Source organism: Barbatula barbatula, assembly GCF_947034865.1.
Source record: "Barbatula barbatula genome assembly, chromosome: 5".
Taxonomy (NCBI): Eukaryota; Metazoa; Chordata; class Actinopteri; order Cypriniformes; family Nemacheilidae; genus Barbatula; species Barbatula barbatula.
Genome location: NC_136769.1, coordinates 19,470,079 through 19,482,778, shown reverse-complemented (window position 1 = coordinate 19,482,778; position 12,700 = coordinate 19,470,079). Strand labels below are relative to the sequence as shown.

Genomic DNA, 12,700 nt, shown 5'->3' with positions numbered 1-12,700 from the left:
TGTGCAGAAACAGTCGGATCGTCAAGCTGAAATGACAAGTGGAGTTTTATATCATCCGCATAGCAGTGAAAGGAAAAGCCTAGTTTCCGATGGGAATGTCATGTACATGGAAAAATGCTGCGATCCAAGCACTGAGCCCTGTGGCACCCCTGTATTGAGATGTTGGGACTCAGAGACCTCACCTCTCCAGGATAGCCTAAAAGACCTTGGAAACGTAATCTTCAGATAGGAGAGAGAAAGAGGGTGGCAAAAGTAAGCATGTGTCTGAAGTTTGGCAGGTCTAGGTTTAATGAGTATTAGTGTAGGTTTAATGAGATAAGGTCAGAAAGAACATTCTGACTGACATGTTAAGGGATCAAGTCAATGACCAAAGTTTGAAAAATATGTATACAATTCTTCTTTACACTTAGTTTTACTTGTCGTAGTTTACTTTCATTACATGCATAATTGTAAATGTTTTTTGTGATTACATTGACAGTTAGTTTTCTAATAGATAATACAAATAAAACGTATTTCATTATTTTAATTGTCATCTGGATCCAAGAAAATCTGGGTGGGAAACACCCTACCCTCCTAAACCGGTCCTTGTGTGCCCTAACTCCAAAACGAGCCAATCAGATTGTAGCAGATGATTTCATTTCATTCCATTTTGTGTCCAATATACATAAAAAGGTTAACTGTAGATGTTCTGTGAGTATCCTGTTAGAAACTGAGATGACAAAAAACGATTTATGACATAGGTGGGAGGCTCTGGTATATTACATGTTGAAATGAGAATGTTTTCCTGCTCCTTAAATGAAAGTTTAGATTTTATGGTTTATTAGATAGATTGTATTGCATTATGTCTGTGTGTTTATTGGCAAGGGTAAAGCTGCACAAAGTAAGCAGATTTATGGCACTCTTTGCGCCCATGGGAAATAGGAATCTGTAATAATGTCTTGCCCTTGAGTGGTATCTCACAGCTCTCCTGGACTTAACAGTCTGAGAGAGCCTTTGATGATAATTTCAATTCCAGCATTGATGCCCTTACATGCAGTTATTTGTCCCGGCTACCAATCTTAGTTTATCACTGAAAGTGTCAGAAGAAGTGTGCTGAAAGTGCTGGAAGGACTGCAAATTGAGACACGAGGAACTGAAAATTCAATAACAAATTAACGCTGCACAAGGCATGAACGCACATTTGATCCTTCAGCAGATGTTAAACCAGGAGAAGATATTTTGAGAAAGGTGTTGTGTTCATTCAATGGAAGTCATTGGGAACCAGTGTCGTTTGGTTTTTAAAGTTCTTCAAATAATTTGTCTTTTTTGTGTTCTACAAAAGAAAGAAAGACATAAAGCTTGCATTGATATGAGGCTGGGTAAATGAGGAACCAAGATGAATTGTGGGGTGAAGTATCCATATAATTGGTAGTGGTTACTGAAGGCTCTCTTCATAACAATGTGATGAGGTGCTGAGTGGTTAAAATGTGAAAGTCTATGAAAACACTGCACATACTTTAGTACATACTTGCAACCATGGTGACATTGATGCCCGAATGCAGCCAAGCAAACGTGCCATTGAACAACTCACAGAAAGAACAAAGGAGCCTCAACTGTCAATGAAAAGGAATGAGCACCAATGTAAGCAATGACTTATGTAAGCAAGTAATGCACTGGAATCAAACATGCTTTCTGTCTCTATTTAATTATGACTATGACAGTTAAGATGCCAGTCTAGTAAGTCCTGTGAAAACAGTAGAGATGCTGTGCAAGCCTAACGGCCCTCTAAATTGTTTGTTCTCATAAAAATGTTAGCTTTTGAAGCAAGTGCTGACAGCCCCATGGTTAGTGCATCGTTATATAGCGACAGTACACTCGTGGCAACCTGAATTCGATTTGATCACTGTGACTATCGCAGCGTTGTATTTTGATTTTGTAATATCGTTATATAAAAATATTCTCCATTAAATCTTATAAGACCTTCTTAATGGTGTCTTTCTTTAACCAAGATTTTGGGTTCAACACAAACACAGATCACAACTAATAAAAACGTACCCCTTCCATGTTCAGTTCGTCACTTTGGATAAAATGAAGTATATAAGAAGATAACTGCAAGTTCTGATCTTGAAAACCAAAGTCATAACAACAATGCTGTTGTGTATTAGTGTGTATTAGTGTAATACTCAATATGGTGTCATCATTAACAGCTTGAGAATTGCATCACAAGTCTGATAATCTCAGGGGGTTCTCCTCAAGGAACCAGAGACAGATACATACTGGGACAAGCCTCGAAGTGAAGAAAATGTAAACACTGATGCTAGGAGGTCAAATGTAACAATGTTATCATCTATACACAAACCTCTTTACTCCCTAAAGCCTGTCACTTGGTTTCCTTAGTGATTCATTAGCTCACATTTCTAGGCTTTTAAAGGTTTAAGATGATTGGCAGAATCCAAACGGACCTGTCCGATACAGTAGGAGAACTATGGGAATATGTGTGAAGCATTGGTCTATCCATGTCTTTTATTACCCCCCAAAGTATAATTTGATGTTTAGTTACATGATTTATGAACAACACTGGGCTTGAGACTCATTCATTTAAAGCTAATGGGAAGCACAACTAAGAAATCTTGTATCCTCAGCATGTGCTGATCTCAGATACGATCTCATTTGGATAGATACTCTTCCAGGCTGTCTAAGCAGAGGTGACACTTGTGGATCCTAATGGTGGATAGGGTAAACCAATTGATTTGGGATGGTAGAGTATCCTCAGTGTCTCCGTCTGTGTTCTCTGGGTGAAGTCTTTGGTCAGGAGATTAATCTGTCTGTGCCATTTTCGTCAAAGTTCTCATCAGTCACTCGAACTAAAATGTTTACTCAAGGAGTAATGCCTGGTCTCATTTATCTAATGCCTGAACTAGATCCACGGGCCCCTGTTCATTACTCATGGAAGGAGAGGGTCCAAAGGGGCCAAGCAAACAAAGCCATTTCAGCAAGCCCTCTTGAACTCAAACCTGGAGTATTCTGACACTAACACATTTAGGTAAAGAGGTCAACGGGGTTAAACCTACTCAGAGAGGTCACACTGAGTCTGGGCTGCCCTTTAGTCACTGTGTTGCAACTGAAAAATAATTAAATTGCGGAATTACAGTCAGACCCACATAGACGAAGAGACACAAGATGTAATATCTAGACAAATTTCATCGGGACAGTAAGCACCCACAAAACAATGCACAAAAAACAGAGCTCCTTGGTAAACATACCAACAAATGACTAATAAGATGTGTGCAGATTTGCTGGTTATGATTTCAAAAATTTATAAGAGTGCTGCTTTCAAAACGATCTTGCAATACTTCGATGCCATACACCGACTGGTCTGCTCTGTGCTGCATGTCGAACACACGTAGGGGGACCACCACTCAATAAACCAAATGTTGAACAGGTAGTAAGTTTGTGTGGGCATTACTGAAGGGCAACAAAACTGTGATATAATGTCGATCTAATGGAATGATAACATTTTTATTATTATCTTTTTATACAATTTTTAATTCCTTTCAATTAATAAAAAACATTTGTCACTTTGTCAGTTCCAACTACACGAATGAGGCACCAATAAAATATATAACATGAAATAATTTCAATGCCAGTGTTTATATCTCAACAAATTCTAAATCGTACATATGGTGCCTTTACATGTTCACAGCTTTCTTGACTTTTGTAGCAACAAACCTAAAAATCCATTGTATGGGTCAAAACTATCGATTTTTGCCAAAGATTCCTTAGGATATTAAGATCATGTTCCATGAAGATATCTTGTAAATTTCCTACCGTAACTCAATCAAAACTTTTGTGAGCAAAATAGCTCAAAAGAAATGTCCAGAAACACGCCTACAAACTTCACTTGATGTTTTATTTGGTATCCATATAAAGCTTAGAATTTTTGCTTTAGAGTTCATCTACTCTCCACAACATCATTACAGTGGTCATCCAATAGCGAGCGTTAAAACAAACTTGTTTCTTCTTAGCTACGGCCCGCTACCGCATCTCTGATTAACAATCCAAAGGCGATTTTCTCAATATTTCGATTTTTTGCACCCTCAGATTCCAGAGTTTTAAATAGTTGTATCTTGGCAAAATATTGTCCTATCCTAACAAGCTCTACATCAATGGAAAGCATATTTGTTCAACTGACCCTTACGACTGGTTCTGTGGTCCTGGTTCACATATCATTTCAATTATGTCTGGATGTGTTACCGGTCCTACTCGCCTCGAACCGTCGTTGGTCCGGATGGGAGACTGGCGCCCTAACGAGGAGGCTAAAGACCACAGCCTGCAGCGTTTGTCGCTAGAGCATCTCTGTCGGTCGGGCAGTGTGGTTTACCTTGCACAGCTCTCTCTCGCTGGCCTCCGTTACATATGTACGACCAATTCTCTGGACATGTAGTGTAAGAATGTTGCACAGGCCTGTTGAAAAGACATTTTTGTGGGACTTTAAATGAGCACATGTTTAATGCAGCTAAAATGTGACAAACCCCCTAATTAAATGTATGTCTTTTACCTCCGGGGCTTGAAATCCAGCCTGCCACTTTCAGTTAGAACATGATGAGAGAAAATGAGAGAGACACGGAGATCCATAATTATAATCTTATGACACAGAAAAGCAGCCCGCACCGAACCACCCGCAACCAGAGGATTAAAACTGACAGCTGGTAGGAGATCTGCGTTCATTTCTCTGGGTTCAACTCCTGTGCTCGTGCACAAGCAACGCAATGTATGGTGCTGTTTTCACTCCTGAAGATTGGAAATTCCACCTAAGAATAAGCGTGTGGTGTGAATGTAGATGGGTTGCTGAGAGGTTCTTTGTTGATTCCAACCTGCCATATAACCAAAGCCAACACATTCCTATTATAACCATTGTAACTTCTGATTCTATTTTTAGGAAAGTCAGATTGCTTTTGTTTTTTCCTGAGTCAATAACTGTGAACGCCAAGCATCCTCCATAACTGTGGCTCAAACCCCAGTTTATGTTTCTAGATCTTTCAAGGACGAGCTTGCGGTGGTGTGTCCTCATAACAAAAAGCTTCTGTGAGCTTTTGAAAGTCATAAAGCTAAAGAACACGCTTGCAAGAAACATTCTTCAGATCACTCCGTTTAGCTTACTGCAGAGGAATGCTTTGTCCTCTTTCAACTCTGCTTAACTCATGAAGTGAATCGGAAGGCGAAGGGGTCACAGAGAAGAAAAGAACGTGAGGATCTGCAAGATGGGTTATTTAGCGCCTCTGAAAAAGCCTCTTCTCCACGCTCTCAATGAAATGCATTCCGATCCTCTCCGGCTGCCGCGCCGTTATCCCGCTGTTGGTGTGAACGTGAGATCTTCGGTTTGCTGAAGACTTTCTTCATCTCCATTCTGAGAAGTTAAGAACTGGAAGTTGAGGCAAGGGAGGGTTTTTTTCTCACACCGGTTGTGGTTTAAGTGGTGGGGTCAGAGTTCACATGAGTCGCCTGGTTGTGCATCCGCAACGCCTCTCGATTTCCATTGCAGCGGTGGTCAAAGCAACCAGCCAGCCGCACCCTAATGTGTATTAGCAAGACAAAAAGTCTGAGGAGGGGCAGGGCTTTGATTTGTCTGAGATTTATGGGCATGATGAAATCTGGCCTGAATATACTCGGTTTCCCCGTTTTCTATCATTTACTTAGATCTAAATGGACTGCTTTTGTTGCTGGAGATGGACGCATGGGATGAAAAGGCCTTAAACTGAAAGAGGGGCGGGGTGGGGAGGGTCCCCGGCTGACCGGAGATGTTCTTTTCAGGTTCTCTCAGTGGACGGGGCCATTGTGGATCAAAGAGGAGGGTTCACAGGAGAAGAAAGAACACATTGGGTCCTTCAGAGTTCTGTTCTACTTGAACTGCGAGTCAAGATGTTTGCTAAGAACATGATGAAAAGTGCAGTGCGACTTCAAGTTGTTAACATTGGGGTGCTCTTATTACCTTTCTAACCATTACGAGAGTGAGGAAAGCTCAAAGGCCACAAGTCACAATCACTTTTTATTTTAATAATAGACTAAGTGCGGTATGTGTTATAACTGCAAGATTATTGAAATACGCATGCATGTAATTTGGATATGGCATTGGCTTGTTTTTAATATTTCAAAATACATGCATATAGCAGAGAGATGATTTATAAGAGTGATTATTTATTTTAATTTCTTGATGTTTATTGGTTATACAGTATAATTTAAAGTTAAAGTAGTTTATACAATTTAAATTGATTTTAATAACTTAAAAGGACAGTTCGCCCCAAAATTAAAAATACATCTTCTTCATTTACACACCCTCGAGTTGTTGCAGATCTGTTTAAATGTGTTTGTTCTGATGAACAGAGAGGAAGATATTTGATCGAATGCTTGTACCCAAACAGATCTTTCCATATTAGGAAAAATGTCAATGGTATTCAAAAGTGCCCCAGAACTGTTTGCCAAAGAACAGCAGTTTTTGCCTGAATTGTTCTGTTGAGAACCGCTCTAAAAGATTGCACAAAAGATTCTTTATAGCAAAAACTTTTTTCTACAGACAATAAAGATGAAAGGAAAGGTTCTTATAAGAAGCTTTGACTAGATGGTTCATTGGGGAACCAAAATATCCTTCTATGGGATCTTGTGAAGAACTTTCTGAAGCACATTTTCTTAATTTCACAGTCCTTATTGTCATATATTTGGTACAATGAGGGTCTTTGTTTACTACTCACAAGAAAAACACCAATAAAATAAAGAATATAGGATATAAAGTAAGGTAAATCCAACAGGAAATATACAGTGCAAACAAATAACAGTCATAGCAAGAAAAAAGTTTGTGCAATGAATATAATGAAAACATATATACGGAATTATGAAATATCTGACAGTAAAAATAAAATGCTCACAGTATAAGGAGGCAGTGCAAATAAAGTGTCTATGTAAAGAGAGGTGATGAAATTTAAGTGCAAATGAAGAGTTAATTTGCAAAAACAGATGACTCTGGTTTATTAATTTTTTAAAAACATGTTTGTATTGTGTAATCATGTTTTTATTGCATAATATTGTGTAAGTTAGCTTATTTTAGTTATTATTACTTATTCAAAACAACCAAACTGCAGCATTGAAATAACTTGGAATGCACAATAAAAAAATCTGTAAAATCGGCAAATTCATACAGTAATGCCAATTTTAGGATAAGAAGTTTGTAAGAAACCTCTGCTGAACAACCAGTGTCATCTTCAATATACACCCCACTGATTCCCAGATGCATGTCTCCATGTCCTGTAGTAAAATGGTGTTCAACCCCCATGACCTACCGGGTGATAAATAGCCTCTTACGTTAACCACGTTTGAAATGGAGCTGTAAGACCATTATGGGCCCCCAGAGTCTTCTTGACATTGCCAATATGTTATCAACATGCTCTGCCTTTGCTGAAAACATCTAATAGGGCATGTTTTGTGTTGAGAAGACTGGTTAAAAATACAAGTGCATGTTAAACCAATGATACGCTTAACCTGAAAGTGAGGATGGTTGATATACATTAACAGTATGAAGACTTGTAGAAGATAAGGTCATAAAAAATGAATGCACAGAAGTGGGGTAAGTAACACTTTACAATATGGTTTCATTTAATGCTTTAGAAGTATTGTTAGTATGTGTTAACTAATGTAGTAAACTACTGATCCTATTGTAAAGTGCTAAGGAAACTGGAAAGTTGTAAAATTTTAGCAAAGGCAGAAAACTCTTTTTTTTATTTTACGATTGCTTTTACTTGATTATAAATGTTATTTTGTATTGTTTATTGTATAGCTTTTATATTTGTTAGGTGTTCTTATTGTGGTTTTACCTGATGTTGGCTGTAAAGCACTTTGAGACAGCAACATTTAAAGGCGCTATATAAAATAAATGTATCGTTATTAATAAATTAAACAAGCAATCTTGCCATGGAGTGCTGTAATTGATAATTTGGTAAAAATGCTAATTGTAATACCTAAAACATTTTCATTTTTTGTCATTGTATGTGCAAAATCCCATTCTGCAAACTTGGTTGCACTGCTCATCCTATTGTAAAATATTTGTGCTAATCCAATAGATCACAGACTTAAACCTTTTGAATGTATATCTGTTAAACCAACGATAAATTAAATTATTAAAGTTAATATAAATAGTACTTTTTTTGCAACATTAACTCATTGGAATATATGATACTTTATGATATTATGAGTTTCTTAATCTGAGTCAAATTTAAGGGTACAGTTAAAAAACATATATTTTTAAAGAACCAAACAACACTTGTCTCTATTAACTTGCATTGGTTTTGTGTCCATACAGTAGAAGTGAACACTGTGTTCAGTTACCAGCATTCTATAAAATATCTTCTTTTGTGTTCTGCAGAAGAAAGAAACTCATACAGGTTTGAAATGAGTGATGACAGAATTCATTCAGACTTTTGGGTGAACTGTCCCTGTACGCATGTGCGACAGTTACAAGCATGTAAACAAGTATATGGCGCCATCTAGCTGTCGAATATATGAACGCTGAATTGTGACGGGTGTGTGTATTCCATGCATTGACCATTACAGGAATAATCCATGCGACAATGTGTCCAAACCTTTTTCGCAATTCTTGATGCATATAATCTGGATATTTCAGTAAATGTGTGTGGTGTTATTTCTGCAATGAACACAAAGTAATTCACCCGTGAGAGTAATAGAAGTACGTATAAATTGATGCATTGAGATTTGTTTTAGTTCTGAACAGATTTTATTATTACAGATTGCATTTAATTACTATTCATTATGAATTGAAGAGGTTTAAAAAGAACATTAGTCATTATAAACAGTGTTGTCAATATAGTGACTGCCTTGTGACCAAAATATCACTATTATATTTTCAGGTATCTTTTTGCTTAAATTTTTTGCATTTTGTTTTCACTGTTCCTCAGCAGGATACAGATTTAAGATGACTCACCGGTACACCGGTGCATCAGGAGTGGTTTTCGCTACATTTCTGTCAACCAAACCAAAGGTATTTGTATAACAAGATAAAAGTCTGTATTACAGTGCATCACCTTCCTAGTAATTCTGTGGACCTTGAACAGCCTTAGTGCTCTTATGAAGTGTATTGCAATATGAGACAGGGCAAAAATTAGATGTTTTATTTTTTCTTAAAAAAGACATCTCATAAAGTAATATAATCACAGGTAAAATACATAATTGTAAAATGTTTTGGTTCAACAATGGTAAATAGCACCGTTTCCGAGAATTTGAACACAACAAACTGTTTGTTTAATTTGTTATATGGCTTTAAGAAATTTCAAGTCAACGTCAATAAGATCCCTTTAAGAGTACATTTTATTACGGCATTACAAAACAATATATTTGAAAAGGGTTAAAACACACAATAAAAAAGAGATTTTTTTCTTATATCTCCCCTTGAGTACAATCTTTTAAAAAATCAGGGCCTTCATTGAAATGTTATGGCATTACTATTTACAAAAAGCTTTGGAAAACTGATATAAATAGGCTCAACAGCCAGAGACACAGATTTGTGTCACACACAATGTCTTCACTTTACCTAATCTTCATGAATTGTCATTTTCTTTAACCGCATTAGGTCTAAATACTAGGAGGCAGCCACTTGGCTAGAGTCTGTTGGCTGAGTAGTGTTTCCAAAAAAGTCCCTGAAGATTGAATTCTCATTCTTTCTTCCTCAGGACAATGTAAATGAAGCCACTGATGAGTGTGAGAGGGAAAGCCAGCCAAGCCAGAACAAAGGCGTATCCATAACTGTCAATGTCACTTTCCCACTTTGGACTCATCACTGTGTAGATGATCGCCCCACTCATGACAAACAAGCCTGCGGGAAAGAGAGAGAGAAAGAAAGAGTGTAAGAATACGCAGACGCCGTCCCAGACGTGATCTAACAAACCCAGCAAGACGATACTCACTGGCGAGGATCTGGAACACAGCCGTGAAGAAGAAGCGTCCTCCCTTTACGAGGGTGAAGAGCTGGCAGAGGAAGATGATGAAGGAGGTCAAGCAGAAGATGGTGGCTAGGACCATAAGAGCCTGTACTGCTTGCAGCCACTCTGAAAGAGACAAAAAAACATCAGGAAAGAAACAAAAGCAACCACTGAAGCATTATTTATGCTTACTGCCTTTGTTTACAAAACAATAATAAAAGTTAATATAAAAATAAATACAAAAATGGTTTCCTATTTGACAATTTATGTTTAACAGGAACATGCATCCTAATGGATGTATAAATAAAACTTTCGCTCACCTTCATCACCAGACCCTTTACAGGCGTATCCCCCATTGCTTTGCGCGCAGCGGTACCAGAGGTCATAACTAACCGTCTCATGTATTCTCCACGCCTGTTTGTTTACATTTGCAGACACACCCACACGACATACACACATCCTTTATGAAAATTCCTGGTCAACCCACAAACTCTACAACACGTATGTGATACTCACGTTAGCGCAGGTGGAAATGAAGAGAATGATCAGATCTGTCAGATGCAAGACTAACGTCGCAAACAGAATGGCCAGCATGTTGGGGTCCGCCTGACAGAACAGAAAGAGAAAGTTGTCAAAGCGTCGCAAGTTCTGTTCGTCACTTGGTGGGTGTGCGTGTGCAGTTCCACATCCGGCCACCAGGTCGCGTCGCGGTCTCACTCATCACCAGACCAAACACTTATAAAAGTTTGTTCTTTTTTCTCCGTTTCGTCCTTTTGCGCATTAAACAATACAATTGAAACATTTCTTTATGAACCAGTCTGTATTTCTCAGGAAATATATGCTTTTATGTATTGAGTCAGAAGGTCGCTTTTTTTGGCGGTGCCGCCTTTTTGTGTCTAAAGTGTGCGTGGATGCATCTCGAATTTCCACCCCAGAAAGTTCACGAATAAACAATAACTACAATATAATACGCGTAGTTGATTTATAAGGCGCGCAAGAGCTAATAAAACCACAAGAACGATACAAAAAATAATGAAAATGCATAAATCTATGACTATAAAGAACAATAAAGCCTACAAAGACAAGTTTGCACAATACGGCAAACTTTGCGAACAAAACGTAACGAAGCAAAGGACTTCTCCACGTGAAAAATCACAGCGAGCCCAAACGCGGCGGGCTGCAGACTCCTGAAATGACGCACTCTGCGATATTCCATCATAAACGCAAAAGGAAAAGCAAAGTTCCGCAGTGATCCAACTTACAGGTGAGAGAGAAACAGACAGAAAAATCCTTCAGTGGAGAAAGAGAGCAGGAAGAAAACACAGGCTTGCGTTGGCTGGGGCTCCCGCTATAGATTCTCAAAGCACGAGTCTGTGAATTCCAGATGTAGCGCCACAGCAGTTTTTGCGTTTTTTCCTTCTCCTTTTTTTCCAGAAACGTGAGAACGCCGCCCTAAAGCGTAACGACGTCACTCTTTTCTCTCTGTCTTTCCCCTCCCACGCGTAACTCCTCACAGCTTGCTACGCAACAATGTGTCAGACGCATTTATTCAAGTAATGGCCCGAATACACTACCAGACTTTTAAAATCGGATTTTTTTAACTAGACATCATACACTTGCAGACTCGGTTTCAGATAGAAACGCACTAACTGATCGAATCTGCAGACTTGCGCAGACTTTCTGGAACAACTCCAGACTAAAAAAAATCTGAGCAAAAGTACACTTGTAGTGTTAAATTGCCGTAAGTGAAAGCTTTGTTTAGATTTGTAACAGTTCTTAAAAAGAGAATAGAAACACAGTTAAACCAGCAACAATGCTGATATTTGGATGCATGAATTCATAACATGCAGTTTGTTTTGTTTTGTATGAATGTTATACAGAACTATTGAGTTTTGCGCACTTACAGCAAGGTCAGCCATGTCCTCCATTTTGACACACTGTTGCTGTTTAGGGGCACGGCACGAACCTCAGTGTGTGTGTTTGTGTGTGTGCAGCCCCATACGCCCCTCCCAGCGGCCCCACGGTATGCCCGGTATGCCATGTGTCTGTTTACATGCATCTGGCGTGCATAAAACCACAAAAACCCTTTGTGGTTTGAATTCAAACAGTGTTTACACTTTTCAATTCTCACAAAAGTCCACTTTTCAGCACTGTTCTGGTGACTACAAGCGTCTTTTCTGTGCCACACCCTCATGAGCAGTCTCATGGCTGCAGCTGTGTTTGTAAATACAGCGAGGGAGGCGTTCCCTGTGCCAGCCCTGTTTTCTTCTGGTTTGGAGTGCTGAACAGCGTTGCTGTGGGTTGGCTCTGGTGCTCTGTTTTCTGTGAGATTTATGAATTATGGGTCAGAGTAACTGGTTAGCAGCGGCCGGGTGATGTATTTGCCCTGATCTCCTGGTTTGATGTAGTTCATTGGGAGGGTCATAAATACACATCCTTGAATTACTTGCTGTCCATTCGAGGTACAGTCTGACAGAGTGCTGGCAGTGGACCATTGAGGGTGCTCTCTGTACTTAGCTACTTGGTACTCAGCTATGCTTTTATTGCTCAGCATTGTTAAGAGTTTTTTGCAGGTTACTCAAATTATAGCACATTAAAAAAAAATTCTCCCTTATTATGGAGGTGAAAGGGGTGAAGTATAAGCTAATGGATCCTCCTCACCAGAGCTTTGTTTCAACGTTGTCTCCGATGTTCCTCTTAAAAATGGTTTAACACTGTGTCTACACCAGATGGGTCCAGTG

General features: G+C 38.8%; 1 protein-coding gene across 1 annotated transcript; it reads right to left on the bottom strand.

Moving 5' to 3' along the window:
- Positions 1 to 8,743: 8,743 nt before the first annotated feature.
- pmp22a (peripheral myelin protein 22a) lies at positions 8,744 to 11,611 on the bottom strand. Its single transcript, XM_079456117.1, has 5 exons — positions 11,222 to 11,611; positions 10,476 to 10,565; positions 10,280 to 10,373; positions 9,945 to 10,085; positions 8,744 to 9,853 (listed from the first exon to the last, which is right to left on the bottom strand). Exons 2-5 carry the CDS (start codon positions 10,551 to 10,553, stop codon positions 9,693 to 9,695), a joined length of 474 nt encoding a protein of 157 aa, XP_079312243.1. The 5' UTR covers positions 10,554 to 10,565; positions 11,222 to 11,611; the 3' UTR covers positions 8,744 to 9,692.
- Positions 11,612 to 12,700: the final 1,089 nt, after the last annotated feature.

Excerpts from the sequence above, each read along its gene's own strand:
- pmp22a (XM_079456117.1), bottom strand. The coding sequence starts at position 10,553 with ATGCTGGCCATTCTGTTTGCGACGTTAGTCTTGCATCTGACAGATCTG. Across the intron at positions 10,086-10,279 it reads TAAAGGGTCTGGTGATGAAG|AGTGGCTGCAAGCAGTACAG; the intron begins GTGAGCGAAAGT and ends TGTCTCTTTCAG. Across the intron at positions 9,854-9,944 it reads TGTGTTCCAGATCCTCGCCA|GCTTGTTTGTCATGAGTGGG; the intron begins GTGAGTATCGTC and ends TCTTTCCCGCAG.